The 16,935-nt window shown below is 44.9% G+C and overlaps 1 protein-coding gene, 1 long non-coding RNA gene and 1 other non-coding gene across 3 annotated transcripts; 1 reads left to right on the top strand and 2 right to left on the bottom strand.

Moving 5' to 3' along the window:
* Positions 1-286: 286 nt before the first annotated feature.
* Positions 287-500, bottom strand: LOC119822111. Its single transcript, XR_005286703.1, has one exon. It is a non-coding gene; the product is annotated as a small nucleolar RNA U3 (small nucleolar RNA).
* Positions 501-1,344: 844 nt separating this feature from the next.
* Gtf3c6 (general transcription factor IIIC subunit 6) lies at positions 1,345-11,819 on the top strand. Its single transcript, XM_038339894.1, has 6 exons — positions 1,345-1,499; positions 1,792-1,872; positions 4,827-4,890; positions 4,982-5,026; positions 9,079-9,192; positions 11,119-11,819. The coding sequence occupies exons 1-6, from the start codon at positions 1,407-1,409 to the stop codon at positions 11,406-11,408; spliced, it is 687 nt and encodes a 228-aa protein (XP_038195822.1). The 5' UTR covers positions 1,345-1,406; the 3' UTR covers positions 11,409-11,819.
* Positions 11,065-16,930, bottom strand: LOC119821063. Its single transcript, XR_005286574.1, has 3 exons — positions 16,754-16,930; positions 11,564-11,735; positions 11,065-11,232 (listed from the first exon to the last, which is right to left on the bottom strand). It is a non-coding gene; the product is annotated as an uncharacterized LOC119821063 (long non-coding RNA).
* Positions 16,931-16,935: the final 5 nt, after the last annotated feature.

Genomic DNA, 16,935 nt, shown 5'->3' with positions numbered 1-16,935 from the left:
AGTTTGGCACATAGAAGATTCTCTAAAAACCCAAGCCGGGCGCGCACGCCTTTAATACCAACACTCGGGAGGTAGAGTTCGAGCCCAGCCTAGTCTACAAGAGTTAGTTCCAGGACAGGTTCAAAATCTACAGAAGAAACTCTATTTCAAAGAAACAAACGACCAAACAAAGAGTAAGGAAAATAGCTGCTGTAACCATACCCATGTGACACATAAGTGAATACAAAGAAACACAAGCATTAGAGATAGTACCAGAACTCAGCTATTATTGAACCAGCAGTAAAAAACCACTCAGACTGCATTCTCCCCCTCCACTCTCCCGTGGGGAGAGAGGAACGATCATCAATGGCAAATAGCAGATGCACGAAGCAACACTAAGAGCCGGCTTCACGCTCAGGGGAGAGTGCTCCGTCTCCTCCTCGTGGTTTCGGGTGCTCTACACAGTCAGAGAAACTTCTCTAGTAACGAACTATAGAAATGATCCCTGAAAGTATAGTCTTAAGTTCCACAGCGTCAACCGCTGCCTAGTCACATCTGGCAGTACATTTTTCAATGATGGTGACACTGCATCAGTCCATTTCCCCGGCTCCGTCGCCGCCGTCGGTGATATTCTCTCCGAAGAAATAGCACACACATGTATTTTCAAAATGATATTCGTACTTTTCTTTGAAAAACAAATCATTCTAAATATTATGAATTGTAGGGTAACTCAAATTTAAAGTTCTAATTAGCATATTACGGGCAACAGCCAATCACGTTAGTGTATTCAGACAAACAAAACCGCTTCCGGTCCAGTTTAAAAATAAAGGGTATGTGCGGCTTCTCAGGTTGCATTTTGTTGAGACTGGTTTTGCTTAGTAACCTTTGCTGTTCCATTTCCACCCTGCCCCAGTCTTCCCAGTGCAACATTCGGTAGCATCAGTGCTGGATGTATCAAGGCTATACTTGGTGCTAGCTAGCCTGTCCTTTAATTTGAATTAATAATCCTGCTTTAGGCCCCCTTAGCAGCTGCTGGGATGACAGTGTAGGCGAGCACTTCAGTTGACTCGAATTGGTTATCCAGGTTTCAGTGCGACACGCGAAGTACGTGAGGTTTAGTTTCTAAGATTCAGAGCTTCAGCCGGCAGGGAGTCAGAGAGAGATGCTTGCGTGCATGCTCAGCTACTCACTGAGTTCTGGGCAGCCTGAGCTCTACGAACCACGTTCTCCCAAAGGGGTAAAAAATCGGAATTCCCAAAGCTCGAAAGCTCGGAGTGTGCAGAGGCTTCACGTGGTTCTCCTGCGGACTACTGGCGTGGCCATCTTGCTTTCTGGCTAGGCGTTCGTGCGTCGTGAGCGGCAGTAGCCGGATATGGGACGCCGCTGCCCGTATCCAAGATGGCGGCGCAGGGTGGGCGTGGCCAGTCATGGCCTCTCCGAGCGTGCGAGCTATGGCGGCTGCGATGGATCCGAGTTGGGAAGACGAGGAGGAGGAGGAGGAAGAGGAGATAGAGGAGGCTGTAAGCGTGGGTCGAAGGCCTTCAGCATAGGCGGTCATAGCTGTGCCAAGCCCGGTTGGGGAAAAGAGTCCCGGATGCGGACGGCGGGAGGGAGGCCCGGAGACTGCTCGCTCTCTTTCAGACCCTGGGGCACGAGAAGAATAGAGATGGTCTTGAGGGTTCCGCGAGTAATCTGCTTCCACCAGAGATACATCCAGTTTTCACAATCGTTAAATTGGGATTTGGGGCATTTCTGTTTATTGTCCCTTGCTCGCTGGCCGTGTACCATACTAACTTTTCTTTCTTCCGCCAGGAGCAATTTGTTCTGGTAGAGTTGTCAGGAATTATTGATTCAGACTTTCTCTCCAAATGTGAAAATAAATGCAAGATTTTGGTGAGTCTTAGAATTTGGGGAATGTTGTAGATTTTCATTCTTTTGAGTTCAGCGAATGTTGTAGATCTCTTTCTCTCTCTCTCTCTCTCTCTCTCTCTCTCTCGATGGAGGCCTGGAACTCTGAAATCTGCCTGCTACTGCCTCCTGAGTGCTGGGATTAAAGGAATGTGACGCCACCACCTGACATTTTTTTCTCAAAGTTAAAACAGGAATGAAGGGGATACACTTGTCCACGAAGATAAATATGCTCATTCCACCTTACAAAGCTTAAGGGACCATTCCAGAGGAACAGGGTAAGGGGTGATTCTATGGAGTAAGGAAATGCCTGCTTCATTGCCTGAATGTATGGCTGGAGAGAATGTAAAGAGCAAAAGATAACATTTTGTTTGGAACTTTGGACAAAAGCCTCATCCAGTGTTGTACCTAAGCAAAGCCTGTCTTCTTTCTTACTAGAAAGTTCCATCCTCCAGTGGTACCACAGTCAAGAGTACTAGTCTGGTCCCAGACTCTGGTCTAAGTGTGGACATGTATACTGCGTGGCCAGGCCAGTTGCTCAGCACCCACATTACCTGCTTCTCGCAAGTGCCTGCATATGACAACAGGCAGAGCCTTTGGTGTATCTCCATGGCTCACACCCGAGCCTTACCCGTCAGACTGTAAGAAACAGCATGAAAGTAGGCCATCCTGGTATACCCTGGAATGTCAGCATTGGAGAGTCTAAGGCAGGCAAATCAGCATTCAGTGTCATCCTTAATGACAAAATAAATTCTAGGCCAGCTTGAGCTACAGGGAGCCTTGTCTTTAAAAACCGTAAAGAAGCTAGGTAGTGGTGGCACACACCTTTAATTTCAGCACTTGGGAGGCAGAGGCAGGTGGATCTCTATGGGTTTACAAATTGGGTTCCTGGAGAGCCAGGACTGTTACACACAGAGGAAACTCTGTCTTAAAAAAAAAAAAAACCAACAATGCCGGGCGGTGGTGGCGCACGCCTTTAATCCCAGCACTCGGGAGGCAGAGGCAGGTGGATCTTTGTGAGTTCGAGGCCAGCCTGGTCTACAAGAGCTAGTTCCAGGACAGGCTCCAAAGCTACAGAGAAACCCTATCTCAAAAAGCAAAAAAAAAAAAAAAAAAAAAAAAAACCAACAAGCCAGGAGGTGGTGGTGCACACCTTTAATCCCAGCCCTAGGGAGGCAGAAGAAGGCGGATCTCTGTGAGTTCAGCTTCATATACAGAATGAGAGCCAGAACTCCAGAGGAGCCCCGTCTCAGAAAACCAATAAGATAAACCAAAAAAAAAAAAAAAAAAAAAAAAACCCAGAAACACAGGGGCTGGGGAGATGGCTCAGAGGTTAAGGACACTGCCTGTTCCTCCAGAGGACCTGGGTTCAATTCCCAGCACCCACATGCAGTTTACAACTATCTGTAACCCCAGTTCCAGAGGATTTGACAACTTCACACCAATTCACATGAAATAAAGTTTAAAAAAAATTAAAAAAACAAAAACTAGATTTGACACATGTCTTTAGTACCAGCACTTTAGAGGCAGAGGCAGGTGGACAAAGAAACCCTGTCTCAAAAAACAAAACAAAACAAAACAAAAAAATAAGCAAGTTATAAAGTATGTGATAATTGTGTGTACACAACAGGTTTCATTCTGATAATCTTATACATGCACATAATATACTTGATCATAATCACCCATCTCCCTTCGGCCTTTCTTTTCCCCAGTAGTTCCCAGCAAGGGCTGATGTAATAGAGGATGGCTATGAACTCAGTTTGTGGCTAAGGCTGTCTTTGAACTTGATTCTCCTACTTATACCTCTTGAGTGCTAGGATTACCGGTATGTGCCACCGTACCTGGCATTGCTTTTCTTTCTTTCCTTTTTTTTTTTGTGATTACATTTATTTATTTTTGTGTGTGACTGTATGCGTGCCACGGTATTCCTGTGGAGGAGGTCAGAGGACAGCTTGTAGGAGTCAGTTTTCTACTTCCACCATGCAGGTTCTGGGGATTGAACTCAGGTCATCAGGTTTGACAGCAAGCACCTACCTGCTGAGAGATCTTGGTGGTCCTTGAGATTTTGTTTTGTTTTGGTATGCTTTTTTTCCTTTTTTTGGAGACATGGTTGCATATGTAGCCTGGGCTGACCCATGATCTTGCCATCCTGGAACTCACTCTGTAGACTAGACTGGTGTCAAATTCAGATGGCCCGCCTCTTTGCTTTCCAAGTGCTGGGATTAAAGGCATGCCCCACCACACCTGGTCCAAAGAGCCCTGGCTATCCTGAAACTTGCTTTGTAGACCAGGCTAGCCTCTGCCTCATGAGTGCTGAGATTAAAGGCATGCCCCTACACGCCCAACTCCGAGGGCATTTTGGGGGTTGGTTTAAGATGGTTTTTCTGTGAAACAGTCGTGGCTTGTCCTGGAACTTACTTTGTAGACCAGGCTGGTCTCAAACTCACTGACAGAGTGTCCACCTCTGCCTCTTGAGTGCTGGGATTAAAGGTGTGCATCACCACTGCCTGGCTTCAAGGGAAATTGTCTTTCTTTTTTTTTTTTTTTTTTTTTTTTTGGTTTTTCGAGACAGGGTTTCTCTGCAGCTTTAGGGCCTGTCCTGGAGCTAGCTCTTGTAGACCAGGCTGGTCTCGAACTCACAGAGATCCGCCTGCCTCTGCCTCCCGAGTGCTGGGATTAAAGGCGTGCGCCACCACTGCCCTGCTTTCTTTTTTTTAAAGGTTTATTTAGTATAAAGTCTTCTATCTGCACATATGCCTGCATGCCAGAAGAGGGCGCCAGATCTCATTACAGATGTTTGTGAGCCATCATGTGGTTGCTGGGAATTGAACTGAGGACCTCTGGAAGAACAGCCAGTGCTCTTAACCTCTGAACCATCTCTCCATCCCTCAAGGGAAATTTTCTAATGATGGTATTTTATGCCCTTTAATCTGTTGTAGGGAATTGACACTGAGAGGCCCATCCTGCAAGTAGACAGCTATGTATTTGCTGGGGAGTATGAAGGTAAGAGAATGCCGGATGTTCAAGCTCCTTTGTCATGTGGCTTTCAGAGTGTTTCTGCCATCTTTCCTAATTGCCTTACGTTTTCCTGCAGATACTCTTGGGACCTGTGTTATATTTGAAGAAGGTGTTGAACGCGGTAAGTCATTGCTATGCTAGACTAACTTTCTACAGATTATTTCAAATTTACTGTGTGATTTGCTTTTTATTTTTTATTTTATTGTTGCTTAATATCAGGTCATCTGCAGCTCAGGCTGGCTTTGAACTCGCAATCCTCCTGCGTCCCTAGTGCTGGGATTATAGCCTCGGTACACTGTAGCATGGATTCTAATGGTTCTTAATAAAAACCCGAGCCAGATATTAGGGAGTAAAAGCTGAGAGATCAGAGAAGCAGTGCAGCCAGCCACTAGAGAGATCTTCTACCTCTACAGAATCCTCAGACCAAGAGGACAATCCTGTTCTCAGACTGTGTCCTCAGACTGTCCTCTGACTGCTGCCTCAGACGGACTGCTTCAGACTGCACTGAGCTCCTGTCTCCTTCTGCATTTTAGTCCTCTTTCTACCCAGCCATATCACTCCTGTCTCCACCTCCCTGGTACCGGGATTAAAGGAGTGGGATCCCAAGTACTAGGATCACCTATGTATAAGCTCTGTTTCTTTTTTAGGCAGATTCAGTCTCACGTAGCCCAGGGTGGCCTTGAACTGACAGATCTGCCTCTGTCTTGAATTAAAGGTGTGTGCCCTTACTTCCTGGCCTCTAGTGGCTTAGCTCTGCGCTCTGATCTTCAGGCAAGCTTTACTTGTGAAAACAAACAGAATATCACTGCAGTACTCCAACTTGCCTAGCTTCAGATTTGCAATGTATAGTAAATATAGGGGCCTGGAGAGGTGGCTCAGCGGTTAAAAACGTACCGTTCTTGCAGAGGACCTGAGTTCAGTTCCCAGTACCATGTTGGGTGGCTCACAAGTGCCTGTAACGCCAGCTCTAGGGGGTTGGCCTCAGAGAGCACATTCCCACATAGAGAGAGACACACATGCACATCAAAAAGTTCTTTAAAAAAACTATGTGTAATAAATGTTAAAATTGATATCTTAGCTTGGGCATGGTCGTGCATACCTCAATCCCAGCACTTGAAAGGCAGAAGCTGGTAGATCTCTGTGAATTTGAGGCCAGCCTGGTTTACATAGCAGATTCAGGTCAGCCAGCATTGTGGTGAGACCCTGTCTCAAAAAACTAATAACAAAAATAAATAATCCCTCAGGCTGTTGATAGCTCGGTGGGTGAAGATGCTTGTTGCCAAGTCTGACAACGTGAGTTCAATCCTTGGGGCCCACATGGTGGAAGGGGATACTGACTCTTGCAAGTTGTCCTCTGACTTTCACACACATGCTGTGGCAGTCCTGTGCACATACAAACACATAAAAACTGTAATTAAAGCCGGGCAGTGGCGGCGCATGCCTTTAATCCCAGCACTCGGTGGAGGAGGGGGCAGAGGCAGGTGGATGTCTGTGAGTTCGAGGTCAACCTTTTCTCCAGAGCGAGCTCCAGGACAAGCTCCAAAGCTATAGAGAAACCCTGTCTCGAAAAACAAAACAAACAAAAAAACCTGAAAACTAAGTATCATGTGCACACACATTGTCCAATTGTATAGTTCCTCCCCATTTTGTCCTTGACTTGGAACAGTTTAAAGTGTTAGCAGAAACTGGGTGTGATGGCACAGCTTCTGATTGCAGCGAGTCAGGAGGCCAAGGCAGGAGGTTGTGAGTTCAAGGCCTGACCGAGCTATACAGTGAGATTCTTCCTCACAGTCAAAGAGTTACAGCTTAGTGGCAGGGTGTGTGTGCAGCCCCTAGTACCTCAGCAAACTCCCCCAACATATGAGTAAAGCCCGTGTGCTCAGTTCCTCGCTTATGCCCTTTCCTCTGTCTCCACAAATAATCACTGGTTTGAATTTGATGTTTCTTTTGCCTATACCTAATTTTATATTCCATATATATGAATTTTCAAACTTGAGGCTTGTGCTTAGCTTTGTGGTAGATTGTTGCCTGGCAGCATGAATTCTGCCCCAATACTGTTAAAAAACAGAAACCAAAAAGTTTATCTAAATTGTAACGTACCATATAAGATAGCCTGTATTTTTTTTTATTTAGCTATATTTTGAGGTTTATACCTGATGATATAGTGTGTGTTTATTTTCCTGTTGTGTAGCACTCCATTTAGAGATTAGTATGTTCTGTAGTTTGTTCCCATTGTGAGTATAAGCTGACACCCAGTTCAACTGTATAAAATCACCAATAGTTAATAGCTACTATTTTTTTCTTTTTAATTTGTTTTTTTGAGACAGGGTTTCTCTGTGTAGTCTTGGCTGTCTGAGAACTCACTCTGTAGACCAGGCTGGCCTCATATTCAGAGATCTGCCTGCCTCTGCCACTGAGTGCTGGGGTTAAAGGTGTGCGCCAGCACCACTCAGCTTGTTTTTTTTTTTTTTTTTTTTTTTTTTTTTTTTTTGAGGCAGGGTTTCTAGTCCTGGCTGTTCTGGAACTCTCTTTTGTAGACCAGGCTGGCCTTGAACTCAGGGCTCTTCCTGCCTCTGCCTCCTGAGTGCTGGAATTAAAGGTGTGCGCCACCACACACAGCTAATAGCTACTCTTTGTTATCATCTATATGTTAGTTCTAAAGGATATGTATCTTATTTATATGTTCATTTGATTGTTTGATCCTTACCACAATTCAGTGAACAAGATACTTTCTGTATGTTTGGAAGCAGCCTCAGCACAGGTTAGCCTGGAATTCTCTGTGTTTCCCAGGCTGGACTTAAATTCTGCTATTTTCTGAGCCTCCCAAGTGCCAGCGTCGGTGCCATCTTCATGCTCCTTCGTAGCTGGAGAAAGCACAGGTGTCAGCAACAGTCTCAGATTCACACAGGAGTGAGTGGCAGGGCCAGGGTTTGAATGTAGCTTGGTTTCAGGGCTCGCTTTCATTTTCTCATAATGATGTTGGGGACTGAACTATAGCTTTGCATATGCTGAGGAACTATGCATATCCTGTCCCTGGCTGACTTCAGACTTGTGATTCCTTTGTCTCAGCCTTCTGAGTGATTCACTGTACAGCCATGTGTTTCTTAATGTTCTTAACCATACTGAATACCTCACTATAAAAATGCTGCCATACATTCCTTATGTGTGTCTTTGTGTGTACAGGTAAACAACTTTCTCCAGACTTTATATCTAGAGCTAGATTGATGAGCAAAGGAAAGAAATAGATTTAATAAGAGGCTGGGGTTGTAGCTCTCCTCTAGAACATTTGCTTAGCACGTGGGAGGCCTTAGCCACAATTACCCAGCACCAAAAACTAAATGTAAAAAGAGGGGTGGAGGAGAATAAAAATGGAATGTATGCTATCTTCAACTAAATGAGCAGCTTGAACTACATGAAATTCTAAGTTTGAATATTAGCAATAGCCGGGCAGTGGTGGCACACACCTTTAATCCCAGCACTCTGGAGGCAGAGGCAGGCGGATCTCTGAATATGAGGCCAGCCTGGTCTACAGAGTGAGTTCCAGGACAGCCAGGGCTATACAGAGAAACCCTGTCTTGAAAAACCAAAAAAAGAAAGAAAAGAAGAAAAGAATATTAGCAACAGCTGGACTTCATATGGTTCGGATGTCTAGACGCCGTCATGTTCTCTCCTGACGTGTAGCAGGAGCTCACACTGGCAGAGCAGTATGTGGAAGTTTCTGGTGTCTCCTGTCTTTGGTCCAGTGTCTCATTCTCTCACCTGTCTGGGTCTACAGTCTTTAAGAGTTGTAGTTCTAGGCAGCAATATCACAGCATTTTTTCCCAGGCTTTTCTAACTGGGAACATCCCCACTCAATCCTCTTGCTTCAAGTAGGACATTTGGTTCTGTTCTTTCATTTGGGTGATGGGATTGTTGACAAACTGTCCTGCAGGCCAACTCCTGACCCCTATTTCTCATGTTAGGGCTTGAGTCTACCCTGCCTGTTCCCTTAATCTCTGTTTTCATGTTTCTGGCCTCATGGCTGTTTGGGTCTGAGTCTGTTGTGCCTTTGAGTGACAGTGTTATCTGTCATTTCTTTGCATGTGGGACAGGAGTGATGAATCACAGTGTGACTTCCTGTGCCGTCTCCTAGGAAGTAGTTGAGCAGCATAATAAGATCATTTTATGTCCTAGTGGAGCCGGAAGGGACCGACAGAACAGTGCTGAAGTACAAATGCCACACGATGAAGAAGCTCAGCATGACGAGGACGCTGCTGACAGAAAAAAAGGAAGGAGAAGAAAACATAGGTTCGTTGACTCAATTCTTTGAAGATGGGTACCCTTGGGCTGGTAACATAGCTAAGTGGTCAAGAACCCTTGCCCAGCGTTTGTGAGGCCCTTGGATCAATGCCTAGTACTAGCCGGATGTGGTGGCATATGCTTGTAATCCCAGTGCTTTGCGGGGTGGGGGAAGGCAGCTGAAGATCAGGAGTTCAAGGCCAGACTCAGCAACTTGGTGAGTAGAAGGAGGATGTGAGCTCAGACCCTTAGTCCCATACATTCACAGACAAAAGCAAGTAGGTGATCTTAGTGTGGGCTTTGGCAGTGGGTGATACTTTGCTATTAGGATATTCCTTGGATTTACAGAGATACCTATATTAATAAACTATAGTACATTAAAATTTAGCACTGCATTGGGTGTGTGGCTGTTAGGTACAATTCCAGTACTTGGGAGGCCTGGCCAGGCTCAGAGTTTTTCCTTTTGCTTTCGTGCCACAGACTCCCATTGCCTTCCGATGTCCTCCTGCCCCTCTATTTATGCCTCCATCCCCTTTCTTCTGATGTCCTCCTGCCCCTGTTTATGCCTCCCTCGCCATTCCCTTTCTACTCTCATGTCCTAGAAACACACCTATGAGGGAAAGCATGCAATATGTGTCTTTCTCATCAACTTATTTTGTTTAAAAATGAGTTTTAGAGTTCTAGTTGTATCCATTCTCCTACTTATTTCAACTTAATTCTTATTTATAGCTAAATAAATAACATCACATTCTGTATTGTGTATGTACCCCCCCCCCACACACACACACCCTTCTTTAGACAGGAATTCTTGCAGCCCAGGTTGGGTAATTTCTGATCCTCCTCCTGTTACCACCTCCTTAGCACTGGGATTACAGATGCGTTGCCTCTCCCTTTCTGAGCGCTGGGCAATGCAGGCAAAGCTCAATCCTCAGCACTCTTGCAGGGGCCTGTGCCTTTCACCCCAGCACTGGGGAGGCGGACACAGGAGGACAGGCTCACTGGTCAGTCAGTCTACCTGGATCAGTGAGTTCCAGGTTCAAGGAGAGACCTCTTCTCCAAAGTCAGGTGCAGACTGATTAAGGAAGACGTCCCATGTCTACTTTTGGCCTTTATACACACATGCACATGTATATTTGTACACATACACATATACCACATACAAAGACATTAAAGTTTAAGATTTTTTAAATTGTTATTACAGCAGTGGCTTGTACAGATATGGACGTCAGAGAACAGCTCTGGGTCCGTTCTGTCATCCCACTGTAGGGTCTGTGGATCAGACTTATGTAAATCTTTCATGGCAAGTGCTTTTACCCACTGAACTGTTTTCAAAACCCCATAAATATTAAATAAATAAATAAATAAATAAATAAATAAATAGGCCGGGCATAATGGCCCTTTCCTTTAATCCCAGTACATGGGAGACAGAGGGAACTCTTTATGAGTTCAGGGCCAGTCTGATCTACACAACTAGGGCTCCACAGTGAGATTCTGTCTCAGGAAATGAAGATGACATAAAATAAAACATTTTAAAGGTGCTTAACCTGAAGTGAAGAGACTTGGGAATGAACTTGAGGCATGCAGGGCTGTATGCTCCCTGTATCTGTTTATCCCAATGATGGATCTTTAGTATGGTTCTGTATCTTGGCTGTTGTGAATACCATAAACATAGATGTGCAAGCATCTCTGTGCTGGACCGACTCAGCATCCTCCTTCTGTGTGTCTAGGAGTGGTACCACTAGACCGTTTACTGGTCCTCTTTTTTATAAGGCATTGTCATACTGGTTTCTGTAGTGGTTGTACAGATCCACATCCCCACCAGCCCCGTGTAACAGCTCTTCATCTGTGCCACATTGGTTTTGATTAAGAAAAGAAATATACTTAACTGAAATTTTCTGTTTCTTTATTTGTCTTGCTCATCTCCTGCCCAATTAGATGGCGTAGAGTGGCTACAAATGAAGGATAATGATTTCTCCTATAGACCCAACATGATTTGCAGCTTTCTGCATGAAAATGAAGATGAGGCTGTAGTGCCGGCCACTGACAAACCTGTGGAGTTGGAAGACGAAGAGATTCAGATAGAAAGCAGTGCAGAGCAGACCCACGAGCAGGAGACAGGGCAGCACTTGGAAGCAGAGGACCCTGGCTTTCCTGGAGACGCCCCTGCCGAGATGGAAAGCTCTGTCTTCATGGGAATTCAAGATGGAGATGTTTCTCAGTCATGAACTTCTTGTATACAATAATTGCTGTGTAGCTTGCAATTGGCTTACCATTTCATTGTTACTATTGACAGTATATATATTTCCAGTTACAATACAATTTAATATACTAGAGTCATGCAGGACCAGACAGGAATTCGGTTTTTAAAAATAAAACTTACGGGGCTAGAGAGATGGCTCCATAGTTAAGGGCACTGGCTGCTGCTCTTCCAGAGGACCTGGCTTCGATTCCCATGAGGCAGCTTACAGACATCTGTGGCTTCAGTTCCAGGAGATCTGATACCTGCCCTGGCCTCGGTCGGCATCAGGTTCTCTCTTACCTTTCTGTGGGTTCTGGAAATGAAAGCTAGGTCATCAGGCTAGCGCAGCAGATGCTTTCCCTGTGGACCATGTCAGATAGCCCCTTTAAAATATTGATGTGGATGTGTGAGTGTGTTTGTGTCTTCACCACAATCTTTCTGACCTGGTGCCCAAAGACTCCAGAAGAACAGTTTGGGTTTCTAGGAACTGGAGTCAGAGATGGTCATGAGCCATGTGGGTGCTGGGAACTGAAGCCCAGTGCTCTCCAAGAGCAGTGAGTCCTCTTAACTGCTGAACCATCACTTGTCATTCTCCCCCATCCCCACCCTCCTTTTGGTTTCCTGAGACAAAGTTTTGCTTACGTAACCCAGGCTAGACGTAAATTTTCCAGCTTTTTTTTTTTTTTGAGACAGGGTTTCTCTGTAGTGTTTGGAGCCTGTCCTGGAACTAGCTCTTGTAGACTAGGCTGGTTTTGAACTCGGAGATCCGCCTACCTCTGCCTCCCAAGTGTTGGGATTAAAGGCCTGCGCCACCATCACCCGGCCCAGCTTTCTGACGGTAGCAAGTGTCCTTGTATTTTAAAGTCATCTTGCACATAGATGCTATGAAGGGCAGAAGCAACAAGACAGTAGGTTCGGAAAGCCAATGCTGCCCTGGACTACTATGAGTTAGAGGTTCAACAAAACCTCTTTCTGGAAAAAAGACCTTGAGGTGGTTTTGGGTTTTGGTTGAGATTGGGTCTCACTATGTAATCCTGACTGGCCTAGCACTTGCTTTGTAAACTAGGGAGGCATCAAACCAACAGAGATTTGCCTGCTTCTGTCTCCTGAGTGCTGGAATTCAAGAGTTACCACCATGTCCAGCTGATTTTGTTTCCCTTTCAATACCTGAAGATAATAATGGAATGTCAAGTATGATACTAGCAATATTATGATAAAAATGGCCCCTTGACTGGAGGTATAGCTCAGTGGTAGAGTTATTATCTAACATGTGTGACTCTTTGGGTTTGATGCTCGACACCACCCAAACCAAAAAAATATCTGAACAAGGAAATAGGCTATATGTGCCCTTTAAGATGAGGAAGGCCTAGGCCATCTGCTTCACGGCTTGTTGAGCATCTGAGTAGCTTCTTCTGCTTCCCATCCACTGCAACTCGGCAAGCATTAAAAAACAATGCATATTAACACAGTCTGGCTGGGTGGAAGTGACGCACACCTTTAGTCCCTGTGCTTAGAAGGCAGAGGCAAGTGGGTCTTTGTGAGTTTGAGGGCCAGCCTGGTTTACAAAGCAGGATCCAGGACAGCTAGGACTGTACAGAGAAACCCTGTCTCAAAAAACCCTAAACAACAGCAAAGCAACAACAAAACACCATCTGTTTTGGAGAGCTGGATCAGGGCTTAAGAGTGCATAGTGCCCTTGCAGAGAACACAAGCTCAGTTTCCAGCACACATATCAGGTAGGTCACAACTGCCTATAACTCCAGCTCTAGGAGACCCAAAACTGTCTTTTGGACTCCTTAGACATATGTTCACACACACACACAGATTTTGAGGGTTTTTTGGGGGGTAGGGGACAGGGTTTCTCTGTAGCTTTGGCACCTATCCTGGAACTCACTTGATAGACCAGGTTGGCCACTAACTCGTAGATTTGCCCGTCTCTGCCTCCTGAGTGCTGGGATTAAAGGTTTGCGCCTTTGCCACTTGCCTTTTTTTTTTGTCTTGAAAAACAACAAAATCAGGCTTTTGAAGCCTGGTATAATAACCTGTAGTGTCAGCTACTTGGGAGGCAGAAGCAAGAAGACTGCCTGAGCTACAAAGTGAGTTCAAGTTAGGCCTGGATACTTAGTGAGACTTAGTAAGACTCTGTCAAAATACCCAGCATGCTTGAGTTCCTAGGATGAATCTCCAGTATCACCAAGGGAGAAAGATAGCTATCAGAAAGATGACCTGTTCAGGGCATGGTGGTACAGGCAGAGGCAGGCAGATCTCTGAATGCAATGCCACCCTGACCTATTTAACAAGTTCTGTCCAGCCAGGAAGACATAGTAGGATCTCAAAAGAAGCACATACATGCAGTGTGTGTGTGTGTGTGTGTGTGTGTGTGTGTGTGTGTGCAATTCATGTGGGTGTGAACCACCTGATGTCAGTGCTAGGAACCAAGCTCAGGTTCTCTGGGAGAGGAACAAGCACTCTTAACTGCTGACCTCAGATTGTTAGGATTGGCAAAAGGCGCCTATACCCACTGAGTATCTCCACCCCAACCATGGTTATTTTTAAATTTCATGTTAACACTCATTTGTAGGGGTTTTTTTTTGCAAAATTATATAACATGTAATAGGCAGCCAATAAATATTATGAAGGGATAAGAAAACCTTCTTGAGCTTTTTGGTCAGTGATGGCACATGCCTTTAATCTCAGGACTTGGAAGGCAGAGGCAGGCAGATCTCTGAGTTTGAGGCCAACCTGGTCTGAGATCGAGTTCCAGAACAGCCCCAGACAGCGAAACCCTGTTTTCAAAAAACAACAAAACAAAACCACCAAATATTTTGAAGGTTGACATCAGCTTAGGCTGAAGAGAGACAGAAGGTCTTCTGATGTCTATTATTAATTAGAATGGAAGTACAGACCCAGATAAAGCAGGTCCAGAGTGAGCAGAACAACACAAACCCCTGCTTGGTGGCTCCTGCACATCATCCCGGCAGTTGGGAGGCTGCAAGCTTGAGGCCAGGCTCAATTATAGTGTGAGTTACTGTCCCCTAAAAGGAGGGACAAAAAAACTATTTCTACCAAGACTAGAGGCTGTGAAATACTACAGAGTCTCTTTTCATTTTGCCTTTTGAAAATGCCAGTTATGCCATTGGAGGAAAGCTGAACTGATTCTTCTGGTCCTCCTATCCTCAGCACTTCACTTTTTGCATGAGATATATGGAGTTTCCATCACAGGTCAGTGCCCTGGAGGATGTCTACAATATCCTCCTTCTTAGTTCAGTTCTGATACTGCCCATGGGACCTAGTGTCAGGTCTCACAGGTTAAGGGCTCAGTTCCATAGGATTGCCCATCTCTACATGTTAATCTCGAGTAGTGAGTTCCCCAAATTACCCACAATTTATGACTTGGTTACAAGCTGGATGTTCCCACAATCCTTTTCTTACTTTCAACCGCTTGCTAAAATAACGCCTAGAATTTAGGAAAGGGACCTGGGAAAGTTTTGTTTTGGTGTGTGTTTCTGATTTCTCAAGAGTTTCTCTGTGCAACAGTCCTGGCTGTCCTGGAACTCACTTTGTAGATCAGGCTGGTCTCCAACTCACAGAGATCTGCCTGCCTCAACCTCAAGTGTTGAGATTAAAGGTGTGTGCTACCACCTCCTGTCCCAGGAAAGTTTGTTTACTAGAATTTTTTTGCTTATTTATTTTGAGATAGTGTCTTATATAGTTCAGTCTGACCTTGAACTTGTGGACTGAGGATCACTTAACTGATCCTCTTTGGAAACAGCCAGATGGAGAACCCGCATTCTAAGAGCTAAGTGAGTATTCCATCTTCTTTCAAAGCCATCCTCCCAGAAACCACCTAAACAAGACAGAAAGTCCTGTCCTCTGGAGCGTTTATGGAGGCATGATTATTAAGCATGGTTGGTTAAGCCACCGGCCACATATAACTTCAGTTCCCTCTACCATTCATGATGGTAGGTCAAAGTGAGGTTGGACATGCCAATATTTTTCTTTAGTTCAGTGCAGGAGTTTAAGCCTAGGACCTTGTGTTATAGTAAGTGCTATACCACTGAGTTAGCCCAGATAGCTCCAGCCAGTCCTTATCCTGAAGCTATTTAGAAATCACCCTCCCTCCTGCCATCATTTATCCCAATAGGCAAAAAGATGTATTTCCTGGAGTGGCAGGACATGCCCTTAATCTTGGAAGGATGTACATTTAATCCTGACTGTCCTTGGTGTCAGGCAGCATCACAAGTTCCACATCAGCATGGGCAGCAGCTCTATGCCACCTATGGCTGCATTTCAAGATCCCACAAAACAGAACACACAAATGCACAGACCTTAATACAGTAAACTAGGTGCCAGGCAGTTGTGGTGCATGCAGATTAATCTGCTGGGATTAAAGGCATGAGACAGGAGGCAGAGGCAGGCAGATCTCTGGGTTTGAGGCCATCCTGGTCTACAGAGCTTGTTCCAGAAAAGCCAGGACTACATAAAAAACCCTATCTCAAAAAAAGAACAAAAATAGTAAATTAAGCCATGCGTGGAGGCAAACTCCTTATCACTCAAGATGCAGAAATGGGAAGATCATTGTGAATTCAAGATTTTTGTGATCTATATAGCAAGTTACATGCCAGACAAAGCAATGTAGGGAAACCCTGTCTCAAAACAAAACCCAAAACCCAGTAGGTTAAAATCAGACATGAGAGCACAGTGTGAGAATTAATTCATACTATGTACATTCAGAATAGGCAAGTTCATGAAACTGGATTAAAGGTTGACAGTGCCATTGGGTGGATGGGTAGGTGAGCCTTTGAAGTAATAAAAGTATGTTGAAATTAGATAGTGGTTATGGGTTATGGTTGCACTTTCTTTCTTGAGGTCTTGAGGTATACAGGTCTCCTGTAGCCCAGCTGGCATCCCGAGCCCTACATAGCCAATCCTTTTGCCTTCATTTCCAAAGTACTGAAATGCCAGGCATGCACCCCAATGCGGACCTCTTTGATGTGTGTGTGTGTGTGTGTGTTTGAGACAGCACCTCACTGTGGAGCCTAGGCTGGACTTCAACTTTCAGTCCAGCCTTACTCTCCCCGACTTTTACAAGGCTGTGCGGGGTTCACCAGCTTTGTGAATGTCCCCTAAACCACTGAATTGTACGCATTAGAGGGTGCATTTTATATAACTGTATGCAAATTATATGAGTAAAATTTGAGGGGAAATTCCAATCAGCAGTATTCTCCGCATATCTTTTTTGTAGAAAGCAACCGGGTAATTAACCGGCCTCAACTGATCTCGAAGTTAAGCCAATGATGTCATTTTCATGCCAGTATTTTTTGTAATTACCTGAGTGCCATGCCTCCAATCTTTCTAGCATTCTGATTATTTCCCTGAAGGCGAAACTTGGTTTCCCCAAAACTCGGCTCCACACCAAGTCACTAAAAGCGTTTACTTTCCAGAAAACAGCCAAAAAAAAAAGCATTTCGTAACCAAGGGAACAGAACGCTATGCCCTCCCAACATAGCCGC

This window comes from Arvicola amphibius, chromosome 8 (genome assembly GCF_903992535.2).
Source record: "Arvicola amphibius chromosome 8, mArvAmp1.2, whole genome shotgun sequence".
Taxonomy (NCBI): domain Eukaryota; kingdom Metazoa; phylum Chordata; class Mammalia; order Rodentia; family Cricetidae; genus Arvicola; species Arvicola amphibius.
This window is presented reverse-complemented; position numbering and strand designations above follow the sequence as displayed.

What these genes read in the sequence shown, in the direction of transcription:
- Gtf3c6 (XM_038339894.1), top strand. Translation starts at nt 1,407, where the DNA reads ATGGCCTCTCCGAGCGTGCGAGCTATGGCGGCTGCGATGGATCCGAGT. An exon ending in AAGAGGAGATAGAGGAGGCT is followed by an intron (nt 1,500 to 1,791) that starts GTAAGCGTGGGT and finishes TTCTTCCGCCAG; the next exon opens with GAGCAATTTGTTCTGGTAGA. An exon ending in AAAATAAATGCAAGATTTTG is followed by an intron (nt 1,873 to 4,826) that starts GTGAGTCTTAGA and finishes AATCTGTTGTAG; the next exon opens with GGAATTGACACTGAGAGGCC.